This window comes from Artibeus jamaicensis, unplaced genomic scaffold (assembly GCF_021234435.1).
Source record: "Artibeus jamaicensis isolate MK-2021 breed Jamaican fruit bat unplaced genomic scaffold, CSHL_Jam_final scaffold_833, whole genome shotgun sequence".
Lineage (NCBI taxonomy): Eukaryota > Metazoa > Chordata > Mammalia > Chiroptera > Phyllostomidae > Artibeus > Artibeus jamaicensis.
Window position 1 is genome coordinate 7,784,953 of NW_026522056.1, and position 12,950 is coordinate 7,797,902.

Sequence of the window (12,950 nt, forward strand, 5' to 3'; positions counted from 1 at the left end):
CAAATTACTAGAAAAACCATAAATTTCTAACATAAGGAAATGGTTAAAAGAAGCTGGGTGCATACCATAAATGCTCTTAATAAAGTGGAAAGTGAATACATCAATTTATAAAACAGTATTAGTCATAATATACAATTTTGTTTATATGGATATATGTGTGTCTGAGTACACATATGTGTATATATGTATGATGAACACAGGAGAATGACATTCAACAAAAATTTAACAAAGCATTGCTGAATAACAAGACCACAATGTCATCACTTTCTTTACACTATTCTAGATTTTATACATTTTCTATGATGATGATTATAGAGATGATGATGATGATGATGATGATGAATCCAACAACAAACTCAGTGCTAACTTCCATCAACTCATTCAGTCTTCCAAATGACACTGAGAAATAGGTATCATTATTATTCCCACTTTACAGAAGTGAAAAATGAGGTAAACAAATAAAACAACTTGTCCAAGTCTCAGATATCCTCAGTGGTTAAAGCAGAATTCAAATGTAAAGAGTCCAACTTCAGATGCGTATTCCTAACAACTATATTATCTTTATTATATATCCTTATTAAACTATTATAAAATGTTTTTCAAATCAGCTACCCCGTACTTAATAAGTTTCATATGTGTAATTTCTATATTTTCATCAGGATATTCATAAAACCATGGAAATATAACCAGACTGGAGAGAAGGATAATGAATGTCCAGCAAACTCTAAGTCTGCGTTCATCCACTTATGCCAAGGTTTTAGCTCAGTTCATTCAAACTAATTCTCCACCCATCAGCTAGTTTGAATATAAAATATTCCCATGGTAATTATACTATAAACTTATTAAGAATAATAGTTTGACTTACCCCAGAAAAACAGTGCTGTACAAATGCAAGAGAATTTATATCTATAACTACTTTTGAGACTATATACAAGATGTATTTAAAATTAGTATGTTCATAACCCCTTTTGAAATTCTTTCTTGTTTTTTAACTGCCTTCAACCTAATGTTTTAGGTTTCAAGAAAGGTACTAAGAACACCTACAAGAGGAATATCTGAGAAAGTGTTCCTTAGGGAGGTCATACTGGAACTGAGATCAGCAGGGCAGAGCGAGCAGGCCGGGCAGAAGGAACAGCACATGGCAAGGCCCTGTGGCAGAAGGTAGGCCAGTACGGCCAAAGCATTTCATAGCACTTAATGGATGCGTACAGAAAGGTGATCCTACAAATAAACACATTAAAGGAGCATCCAGAAACTCGTAAAAAATACTAGAAGAACATTCTACACAAAAGCCAAGGAAAAAGGTTTCTCCAAGGAGAAACTGGTCAATACAGTTGAATGCCCTAGATAAGTCAAGTAGACCTAAAAACCTCTGCTGGATTTAATGATACGAAGGTCGCTGTTGTTATTTCTTCTTAGTAAGTGTTGCTTCACTACTGCAGCTTAGCTTAACCGGCAGAGTAGGAGATGGAGTGAGAAGACATACACAGCATTATAAAGTCATTCCAATTATGCGACAGTGTGCGCATGTACAGTGTACAGAAACAAAAAAAGGAAAGATACACACTGCAATTCACAAATGACATAGTTTGAGATTATTGATGACTTTTTTCTCACCTGCAATTTTTGATATTATTAATTTTTATACAAGCAAATGTAGAAAAAGGGTTTTATAGGGGTGAGCAATGGGAGAAAAGGCAGAACGACTATAATTGAACAATTAAAAATTTTTGTTAAAGAAAAAGGGTTTTAATTTGTCACTTTTATATAGAGCTAGAAGAAAATAACAAAATACAAAATTCTGTACCTTTATAGATTTAGCAGCATAACCTTTTAATGAAAGGAAGAAAGAGGAAGAAGAATGTTTATTTGGGGTTCTCACTGTAGAACACAGATAAACAAACTAAGATTCTAAAAATCATTGGCTTTAGGTAGGCAATGTCAAAAGGGATGACTTCTTTTACCAGTTCAGTTCAGAGTCTCTCGGAAACCTTGTGTTGCAACATTGTAAGCCTGAAAAGTGAGGTATTCAAGGGGAGAAATTGGTAGTCACAAGGAGTTATAAAAGACGACTGGTCTTGTAATCTTTCTAATTGCTTCAGAATCTCTGCAGCACTTACCCAGTGGCGCACTTCTTGTATTCATTGCCAGAGAAGCCACAATTTCCAAATCTGTCACCTTTAGAATTCACATCAATGAAGCAATCTTTGGGCGCAGCCTTGGCTTCTGTAACATTAAAAAAGTTTCTTTTTAAATAATGTGATGGCAAATTTAACTCAGAAATAAAAGTCTTATCTATGAGAGTCCACACACCTGGATGAACTGCCTCAATGCCTTTGCAAACGTTACAGGCCTTACAGATAAAACACTTTTTTTTTAGACTTTATTTAGTTTTAGACAGAGAGGAAGGGGGGGAGGAAAAGAAAGGGAAGCATTAATGTGTGGTTCCCTCTTGTGCGCCCCCTACTGGGACGCTGGCCCACAACCCGGCCATGTGCCCTGATCTGGGCACAGAACCCATGACCCTTTGGTTCACAGGCGGGTGCTCAATTTGCTGAGCCACACCAACCAGGACAGATCAAACATTTTTTGTTCCACATTTTATACTTGACAACCAATTATAAAAGTAAAGTTTAGATTGCACTTAAAAGTTAGCCTAAACAAGGTGCCATTAAATAAGATGAAACGATAGATAAATTAAAACCCATACACAGTATGGGCAGCATTTTCAGCATAGTCATTCTCACTATTCTCGAACATGCATCTACTGCAGTCTGGATAAATCAGGTAGGGAACGGTTCATGAAAATATTGCCAACTCTTATTATTTGTTTTTTTTAATTTACCCTATATGGAGGCTTAATTCAGGTATTCCTAGTAGTGACAAGCCATCCCTAGCCATGGCAACTGATAAAGTATCAAACCATTCTTCTTCCTTCTATTTTATGTATGTATCATTTAATGTTCAGTTTTTTCCACTTAATTACACATTTCTAAAAATATTTAACTTATAAATATTTTAAGCCAAAATGCGAGTACTTTCTATTTAACACACAAAATTCACTTGTTTGTCTTATACATCTAATGCTATGTGATTTAGTTTAAAAGAACATGGATACGAGTGAAAGGACTTGGACCAAAAATGAGGCAGAGGATCAAGTAATACGAACACTGAATGCAGAACACTTACATGTGAGGTCATATGGCAATATCCCTAGCAAAGCTCTTCTACAGAATGGAAACAGCTATAAAAACTTCAGATAATCTCCAAAGATAAAAATCGCTACCGTTCTTTCAGTCCTAGATATTTTTTTTGCAGGCCTCTGTAAGATCTTTGCTAAATAACAGTATTTACTCCAGTAAGATGACCTTCTAAAATTACTTTTTCTAGTCTGGAAGAACCTGCCTATTTCCACAAAATACGTGTATCAGAAGTTGACAGATCTCTGCCACTCTTGTCCCACAGCCTGACTGATAGAAATAAGTCACATTTAATTCTTCAACAGTCTGCTGTCCTCCTGTTTAGGAGTACCACAGAAATGAAAGAGAACGGAAGTCTGGTCAAAATCCACAACTCTAGCTTCAAAGAAATAAATTCGGCATTTTTTTAAATCTTCACCTGAGGATATGTTTTATTGATTTTAGAGAGAGAAGAAGAGAGAGAAACATTGATCAATTACCTCTCATTCACACCCCGACACCCCAACCTGAGATCAAACCCAGAAATCAAATCCACTTCAACCAGCTGAGCCATCTGGCCAGGGCATAAACCCAACATTTTTGGCAAACACCCAATGACTGTATGAGATTGGCTGATTGCCCCTGGTATCACCAGACAAGGTAGGGGGTAAAAGGATAAGCTCAGGTATTCAAATTCCCAGCTTAATCACTGTATAAATAACCTGAAAGCTCTGTGTGACCTGGAAAAGACCCTTAATATCTCCTGTAGTGACAGACCTGAGGTGGCTAAAAATCAAACCCAGAATCTCGTTCTCCAACTGGCTGAATTACAACCCAAGATGAACTCCCAGCCTCAAAGGGTATCTGTCATTAGGTTGAAGGCAGTGGTTGCGAAAGAATGAGACTCTGAAAGTTGAATGGAAATGCATGGGGAGATCCTGATGAAGCTGGGGACACTGAGCCCCTAAATTCTAAAGAGTTGCCTTTGTCAAGGAAGCAGACTCCCCACCCTCATCTAGAGGGATTAAGCATGTACTGCTTGAGGAAATTATGGGGGCATCCCTGAGGAAGTCACCATGCAAGACAATAGTCAGGACCCCCTACCACTCCTCATTGCTTCTACACCTCTAGTCAGACTCAAGTCTCAGCAACCCCCTAAAGGTGACGTGACCCATAAGAAGGTATGCTACACACCAATCAAATTATTTGGGTTTTCAAATTTATACACATAGAAATATGGGCAACATGTGGGAAAATGAATATTAAAGGTATGGGATAATGGTTAAAAAACAAAGTTTAATCAGGTCAAATTTATTGACATGGGCAGAGATTCTGCATTTAATGTTGCAGCAAGAAGAGCTAGGGCTGTAACAGTTTATGAGGTTGGCTGGCTGAAACATGAACCAAAAGGCGGCCCACAGTGAGTGAGCTAGAAATGCTGGACCTGCCTTGGCTTAATATAGAAAAACAGATCCATGAATTTACAGAGCTTGTAATGCTACTGTAGGTTTCCCATTTAAAACCTACTTACTCTGGGAGGGTCCAGAAGACACACCTTTCACCGTGATGAGAAATAAATTGTGAGGGAAGCCCCAGCACACCTGAATAATTCTGTGATCACTCTTCTCTGCAGGCCACTTTACACTGGGACCTACAGGCACTGAACTGGGAAACCTAAATGCAATGGAAGTACCTGGACCCCCAGCGGCAGAGCCCAGTGCAAGGGCACTCGACTGCAAACACACGGTGGACGTGTTGACCATAACAGAGAGCAAAGTCAAAGTCTGACTTGCACAGACCTAAAGCACTGGTTAATCACGATGTTCCAAGAAGTGAAAAAATTGGGAGCCTACTAGTAAATTCTTACTAGATCTGTAGAAGCAGAGAAGTTCTAGGTCAAGTGAACAGAAGTCCAACCTGAATTAAATGAACTGAGTCAGGAGCCGTCAACAAATTCCCAGATTTGAGTCACATTACACACCCCAAACCCCTTAATTGAAAGAGCACCCTAGTACACTGGCAAAAACTTATACTGTCGATCTTCCTCTTATTCTACCCCAACGAGATTTAGGGCCTTTCCCCAGCATAACTGTGCACTGTGGAAAAGGAAATAACCAGACGGTCAGGCACTACTAGACACTGGCTCTGAATGGACACTAATTCCAGGAGCCTCACACAGCATGGCAATCTACCTGTCAGAGTAGCTGGAAGTAAATGACCAATGGAGTTTTATCTCAGGTCTGCCTCACCCCCAGCCCAGTGTGTCTCCAAACCCATCCCATGGCTGTTTCCCCAGTTCTAGAATGGATCACTGGAATAGACATAATAGCAGCTGGCGGAATTCCCACACTGGTTCCCTGACCTGTAGAGTGAGGGCTATTATGACAGGAAGGGCCAAGTGGAAGCCAATGGAACTGTCTCTACAGAGGAAAAGAGTAAATTGGGGTATCGCAATCCTGGGAAGACTGCAGAGATGATTACCACCATCAAGGGCAAGAAAGCTTCCAGGGTGCCGACTCCCAACACATTCCAATTTAACTCACTTCCTGGGCCTGAGCAAAAGGCAAGTGGATCTTACAAAATGATGGTGGATTATAAGCTTTGCCAGTGGTGACTGTAATGACACCTCCTATGCCAATTTTGGTTTCACTGTTTGAGCAACTTAATACATCTTCTGGTATATGGTATGCAGCTATTCAATCAACATATGCTTTTTTTCCCCTATGCCGGTCAGTAAGGACCACCAGAAGCAGTCTGCTTCCAGCTAGAAGGCCAATACTGATACGCCTTCCCTGTCCTCTCTTAGGGGGACAGCAACTCTCCAGCCCCATATCATAGTTTAATTTCCAGGGATTTTAATCACCTTTCCCTTCTACAAGATTTCACAAGAAAGCTCTTTACAGGCAAACCACAAGATGTTGGTACCCCACGTGAACGCTCACTATGAAGTGACCTCAGCAGGGCAGAATTTTAATAATCGAGTGGGTAGGGTAATTATCCTACCTGTTCTATGGATACCACTCAACCTCCTTCCACGGTCATCCCTGTCATCCCCCAATGGGGTCATGAGCAATGGGCCACAGTGACACTGACGGAGACTATGAACAGGCTCAGCAGCGTGGATTTGTACTCATCAAAGCCAACCCAGCTACAGCCACTGCTGAGCATCCAATCTGCCAGCAGCAGAGTCGTCCATATGTGCCATTCCTCTGGGGATCAGCCAGCTACCCAGTGGAAGGGTTATTAAATGGGACCCTTTCCATCATGGCAGGAGGCTTCGTTCTTACTGGAATAAAAACTTACTCTGGACAAGAAGTGCTCTCCATGCATGCAGCATTTTTGCCAAAACTACGCTCCATGACTGATAAAATGCCTTATCCACCATCACGGTACTGCACACAGATTTGCTTCTCACTGAAGAACTCACTTCACAGCAAATTAAGCATGACAATGAGCCCTTGTTCATGGAATTCACTGGTCTTACCACATTCCCCACCACCTTGATGTAGCTGGTTTGATGGGATGGTGGCACAGCCTTTTGAAGACTCAGTTACAGGGCCAGCTGGGCGGGAACAGGTTGCAAGAAGGGGCAAGGTTCTTCAGAAGGCTGTATATGCTCTGAATCAGCATCCAGTACATGGTTGTTTCTCCCGTAGCCAGGATTCATGGGTCCAGGAATCAATGGGTGGAAGTGAGAGTGGAACCACTTATGATTTCTCCTATTGACCTACTGGCAAAATTTTTGCTTCCAGTTCCCAGGACCTTTGCACTGTGCTAGCCTGGAAGTCTTAGTTCCAAAGGGAAGAGCTTCCGACAGGAGACACAACAATGACTGCACTGAACTGGAAGTTAAGTCTGCTACCCAGCCACTTCGGAATCCTCATGCCTCTAAATGAACGGGCAAAGAAGAGAGTCCCTGGCCGGGGAGATTGATCCTGACTACCAAGGGGAACCTGGCCTACTGCTCCACAATGAGGGGAAGAAAGAGTACAATGAACATAGGAGATCCTTCAGGGTGTGTTTAGTATTGCCAGGCTCTGTCACTAAGGTCAATGGAAAACCACAACAACCCTACCCATGTAGTACCACTAATGGCCATAGCCTTCGGGAATGGAGGTATGGGTCACCCCACCAGGTAAAGAACATGACCAGCTGGGACATATGGACTGGTAATGAAGAAAGCTGGTAAAAATGCCAGCTATGATTACATGACCAGTTATAGAAATGAGGACATTAATGTCATGAATATTCTTTTTTGTTATAATAAATATATTTGTTAATATATATAAAATATCCTTGTTTTCTTTCCCCTCTTAGTCCCTTCTCGTGTAACATGAGATGCATTGACTTTATATAATATAAGTATTGTTAATTTTCCATTCTAGCACTTAAGTTAGGGGTTATTGAGAAGAATAAACATCACTCAAGGACTTTACTTCTTCCTCTAAGAAAAGGTATAGTGCATCCCCAGTTAAGTAGAAGTATGACCTTGTTATTTTCTCCTTTTGGAGATTACATATGGCAGAATGAGATACATAAGGGCGTCAGGTTGACAAGGGGCGGACTCGTGGCCATTAATCTTACATGCCTACTTGACCAGGCCACAGCATGCCCAGATATTTGGTCAAACATTATTCTACATTATTCTGTAATAGTGTTGGTGGATGAGATTAATATTTAAATGGCATATCAAGTAAAGCAGATCATCCTCCCCAGTGTGTGTGAGCCTCATCCACTCAGCTGAAAGTCTACAAGGAACAAAAAAGCTAACTTTCCCTGAGTATGAAGGAATTCTTCCTGAGGACCTTCAGACTGGGACATCGGCTTCCTCCTCACCTTCAGCCCTGAACTGAATCATCCAGTCTTCCCGGCTCTCAGGCCTGCCCACCTTTGTCCTAGAACTAAACCATTCGCTCTTCTGTCTCTACAGCTTGCCTACTTACCCTGCAGGTCTGGAATCTACCAGTGTCCATGACTATGTGAGCCAATTCCTTACAACAAACCGTGTGTGTGTGTGTGTGTGTGTCTGTCTGTGTGTGTGTGTCTGTGTCTGTGTGTCTGTGTGTGTCTGTGTGTCTGTGTATCTTCCCATTGGTTCTGTTTCTCTGAAAACAGACACAAAAAATCAAGACTAAGGAGAATCAGGGGCCTCCAAGCCAGACTTCTTCAGACGAGGTGAAATTAGCAGAATACTGATGCTTCTAATCACCTCAAGGAAGACAAGGCCACTGGTGAACAGTCTGCAGTTCGATTACTAATAAGGATACAAAAAACTAACCAAACCCAGAGAGAGAGAGGGAGTAAAAATTATTAACTCCAAAAAAATAAAAATAAAAGGCAAGAAAGCAATTGCAGCTTACTACATAGCTCAGCTGGGAATAGCATTAATAGGATTATTACAAAGTACTCAGGTGTACTGTGTGTATATTTTTTCACAAAACCAAGCAATTCTCTGACAATTCTACTCAATTGTGATAGTACAGATTAAAAGGCTCAGTCACATCTCAAGACCGTCCTCCCCACTGCTCTGTCCCCACCTCAGGCACCAAATGCAAGCCCAGATTGCTACCTGTGTTTCGGACCAGCAAGCTCTAGACCAGAGGTTTCCGCAATCCCTTCCTCGGTTTCATTTGCTACAGTGGCTCACAGAACTCAGATAATCTTTTTGCTTACTAGGTTATTAGATTGTTATGAAAGGATGTAACTCAGGAACAGCCAGATGGAAGAGATGCACAGGGCAGTATGGGAAAAGGGCCCGCCACAAATGCGACACTCAGTCTGCATACCCACATGTTCACCGAGCCAGAAGCTCTCCAAACCCTATCATCTGGGGATTTTATGGAGGCTTCAGGACACACATTAAATCACTGGCCAACTGTGATAAACTCGATCGCCAGTCCCTCTCCCTTTCCAACCCTCTAATCACATGGTTGGTTGCCCAGGAAACCAGCCCCCTTTAGTTAGGTGGTACCTTCTACAAGTCACCTCATTCCATAAACAAAAGTCACTTGTATGGCTCCCATCACATCACTTAGAAAATTCCAAGAGTTTCAGAAGCCCCCTGCCAGAAAATACATGAAGACTGAACATATATTTCTTACTATAAATCAAAATACCACAACAATTGTCACTGCCATAACTAAAGTTGTAACTAATTCACATTAAAAAAATGAAGAATAAAAAATGAGCATCAATGTGATAAGAGTTGGCAAGACTTAGAAGAGAAGAAACTGAGTTATCTTCCATGACGAAAAATTAATATTTAAGTCCTAGCATGGAAAAATGTCAAAAATAGCATTATCAAGTGATCATCTAAAGAGCTGGATTGAGCAAGTAAAAAATATAATTGGCTAGATATGGTAAAGTGGTTGGCTTAAGAGATAGAGATATTATTACATACAAGTCTGCTTTATTGTTTTCATAAAACCTTGTAAATAATATGGACCTTTATGTGTAAATATAACTTAAATAAAAATAAACACTTTAAGAAGAGAATTAGAAAAAATTTAAAACATCCTAAATACCTATCAGTAAGAGAACAGATTATATTTATATCATAGAATATTTTAATGCACAATGATCTAAATTTATCAATAAAATGGATTTATTAAAACTAAAATATACACATATACACATGCATGTACTGTTTATATGCATAGACTAGAGAGGTGATAGAGAGTAACAACGAAATTGCCAACTGAATTTGGGCACATCAAATTCATGACCATGATCATCCATAAAGAAGGAAGGAAGTATGATAGGAGAGAGGAAACAAAAATAGTTCAATTTAGCAATAATTTCTTATTACCACTTTTAACATAAACTAAAAAATAAATAAATAAAACCCAAACAGTCAATTATGAATAAAATAGCTTACTTGAGCCAAAGATGACTTGACACTGAGCATCGTAATACTGGCACATGCCGTTGTAACAATAGGCTTTGTTATTCTGGCAAGGATATCCATTCTGAATGAAAACATCTGGCTGGCAGAACTGAGAAGACCCATTGCAATATTCTGGAACATCACATTCATTGGATCTTCCTCGACATAAAGTACCTCCAGGAAGAAACTAAGGTAACAAGATTCAAATGAAATAGGAGTATCAGGACAATTCCCACAAATTAATCAGATTAGAAACCACAATATCTATATCTATAAAATTTCTAACAACAAAAAATTAAATATCCCAATATTTAATGAACAGATGAATCGAGGCCAATGAATAGAAGCCAATAATAGGCAATTCATAAAAGTTACAAAATACAGAAAATGAAAAAATATTCATTTTGATTGCCTTATTGGCAATCAAAAGAAAAGCAAATTAAACAAATATATAAAAGCACATTAAACTAATCTATCAAACTAGCCAGGATCATAATGCTTGCTAGCAACTAATGTTAACATTAGTTGATAAGCATATTATTACACTCGTGGGTACAGAATGGCACACTGTGGAAAGTATGTAAAATGCGTGTCAAAAACTATTAACACTCATGCTCTGCCCCAACAATTCTAGTCATGAACAAAAACTGGAAGCAATCTCAATGACCATCATTAATTGACTAAGAAATCACAGTATAGCCACACAAAGAAGTACTAACTACACAATCACGTAGAATTACATAAATGGGAGAAAGTCCATCGTATCTTATTAAAAATACAAATAGGAAAAATACATATCTGTGTCTACCCATTTACCCCTACACGCGTGCGCGCGCACACACACACACACTCACGATCACACTTATACAGGAAAAAGTAACTACATCAATAGTATTTTATCAACAATTGCTATGGTTAAAATGACAGTCTATCACTATCTGCTTTCTATACTTTGGTACTGTTGAATTTTTTAAAAACACAGATTATTCTTAAAATCCGAAAAAATTTAGGAAATCTCATTAGACTATTTGTCATAAAAGAATGTGACGCAAAACTACAAACAAGCAGTATAAAATTCCTCGTGTGAGTAATCCTGTAACAAAAACAGTGCTCTCTTAGAGATCAGAGAACACTAATTCAAATATATACACATTTTTCCTTTTTCTATTTTGGCTCAAAACAGGAAGGAATTTCTTACCCGACAGTCTTTGCAACAGTCGCCATACGCACAGTCAGCAGATGATTTGAGCTTACAAGTAGTTCCTTCACAACAAGGGTCCAATTCACATTCCTGGGAAGAGAAAAGGACTGTCAGTAAAGAAAGGACGTATTGTCGTCAATATTCATTAATAAAATTCTTATCTTAGACCCCAAATCTATTCTTTCTAACCTGGTTGTAACAGTTAGTCTCTGGAAACAGTCACTATCCTTCTGGGTTTGTCAGCGACTCTTTAGCTACAACTGTTGAGGTCTCAACATAAATCAAAGGACTGAAATCAGAGAGTATGTGTCTTTGCCTCCTGGAACTGCCAGAACGAGACGACAGCTCGAGCAAAAGAAAGTCATGACGTCACAGTTCTGGAGGCTAGAAATCCAGGATCAAAGTTCCGGCCAATTCAGTTTCTGGTGAGGACACTCTGCCTGACTTACAGACAGCTGCCTTCTTTCTGTGCTCTTAAAAGGCCTTTCTTCAGTGTGTGTTCAGAGAGACAGAGCAAGTGAGCTTTCCAGAATCTCTTCTTACAATGACACCAGTCCTATCACATCAAGCAAGGCCCTGCCCCTACGACTTCATTTAACCTTAATTACCTCCCTGAAATCCCCATTCCACCCATAACAGTATATTTAACGATCACTGGAAATTAAACACCTATGAATGCATTTCTCTTCATGCTCAGGGTCTGACTTCTCTGCTCAGTGGATCTTCACCCTCTGTGGATATTCTGAACCTTTCTTGGCTTCTCCTGCCCCACTTTAGGCCACCACAGCACCCCACCCCACAACCCCCTACCCCCCCCCACACCTACTCTCCTATGTTCCAACTAATGTCCTCATGTCTGAATTGGTGGGAAAGGAAGGAAAAATGGAAAAAGGAGAGACGATAAGGGAAAGGATGAGAAGAAGAGGAAAAGAAGGAAAAACAGCTTTCCTATTTCTTACTAAAATAAGATGTGACCTTTGGGGAAAACTGGGTTTATAATTACTTCATAACAAAAATTTAAAAATAAATGAACTATAACCTATACCTTGCACCATACAAAAATATTAAACCAAATGGATCATAGACCTAAATGTAAAAGTTAAAACTGTGAAGCTTCTAGAAGAAAACATTTGCAACCTTGAATTAGGCAGAGATTTCTTAAATATGACACCAATAAAGCACAAATTGATAATATAGGCTTCATCAAAATATAAAACTTCTCCAAAGATACTGTTAAGGTAATTAAAAGACAAGCTATAGACTGGGAAAATACATTTACAAATCATGTATCTGAGAAAGGACTTGTACCCAGAATGTAAGTACTGTTCAAATTCAGTTATAAGAAAACCACCCAATTTTTTAAATGGCAAAGAGTTTAACTGACATGTCATCAGAAGAGACATAACAGTTGACAAATAAGCACATGAAAACATGCTCAAAATCACCATCATTAGCCAAATTCAAAGTAAAACCTCAGGGAGGCACCACTTCACATCTACCAGCACAGCTATCACCAAAAAGACGGACCCTAGGAAGTCGTTGTGGCGAGGATGTGAGAGAACCAGAACTCTCACACACAGAGAGTGGGGATGCAGAATGCAGCCACTCTGGAAAATAGTTTGAAAGTTCCACATGACATAGTCATTTCACTTAAGGTATTTACCCAAGAGAAATGAAAACATGA

General features: G+C 39.5%; 1 protein-coding gene across 1 annotated transcript in view; it reads right to left on the bottom strand.

The window, feature by feature from the left end:
* Nucleotides 1-12,950, bottom strand: part of ADAM9 (ADAM metallopeptidase domain 9) — a 104,324-nt gene that overhangs the window by 35,176 nt on the left and 56,198 nt on the right. Inside the window, exons 13-15 of the mRNA XM_037166907.2 lie at nucleotides 11,264-11,356; nucleotides 10,057-10,252; nucleotides 2,121-2,226 (exon numbers count right to left, since the gene is read on the bottom strand). Coding sequence (XP_037022802.2) covers nucleotides 2,121-2,226; nucleotides 10,057-10,252; nucleotides 11,264-11,356 — 395 coding nt within the window. The remainder of the gene's footprint in view (nucleotides 1-2,120; nucleotides 2,227-10,056; nucleotides 10,253-11,263; nucleotides 11,357-12,950) is intronic.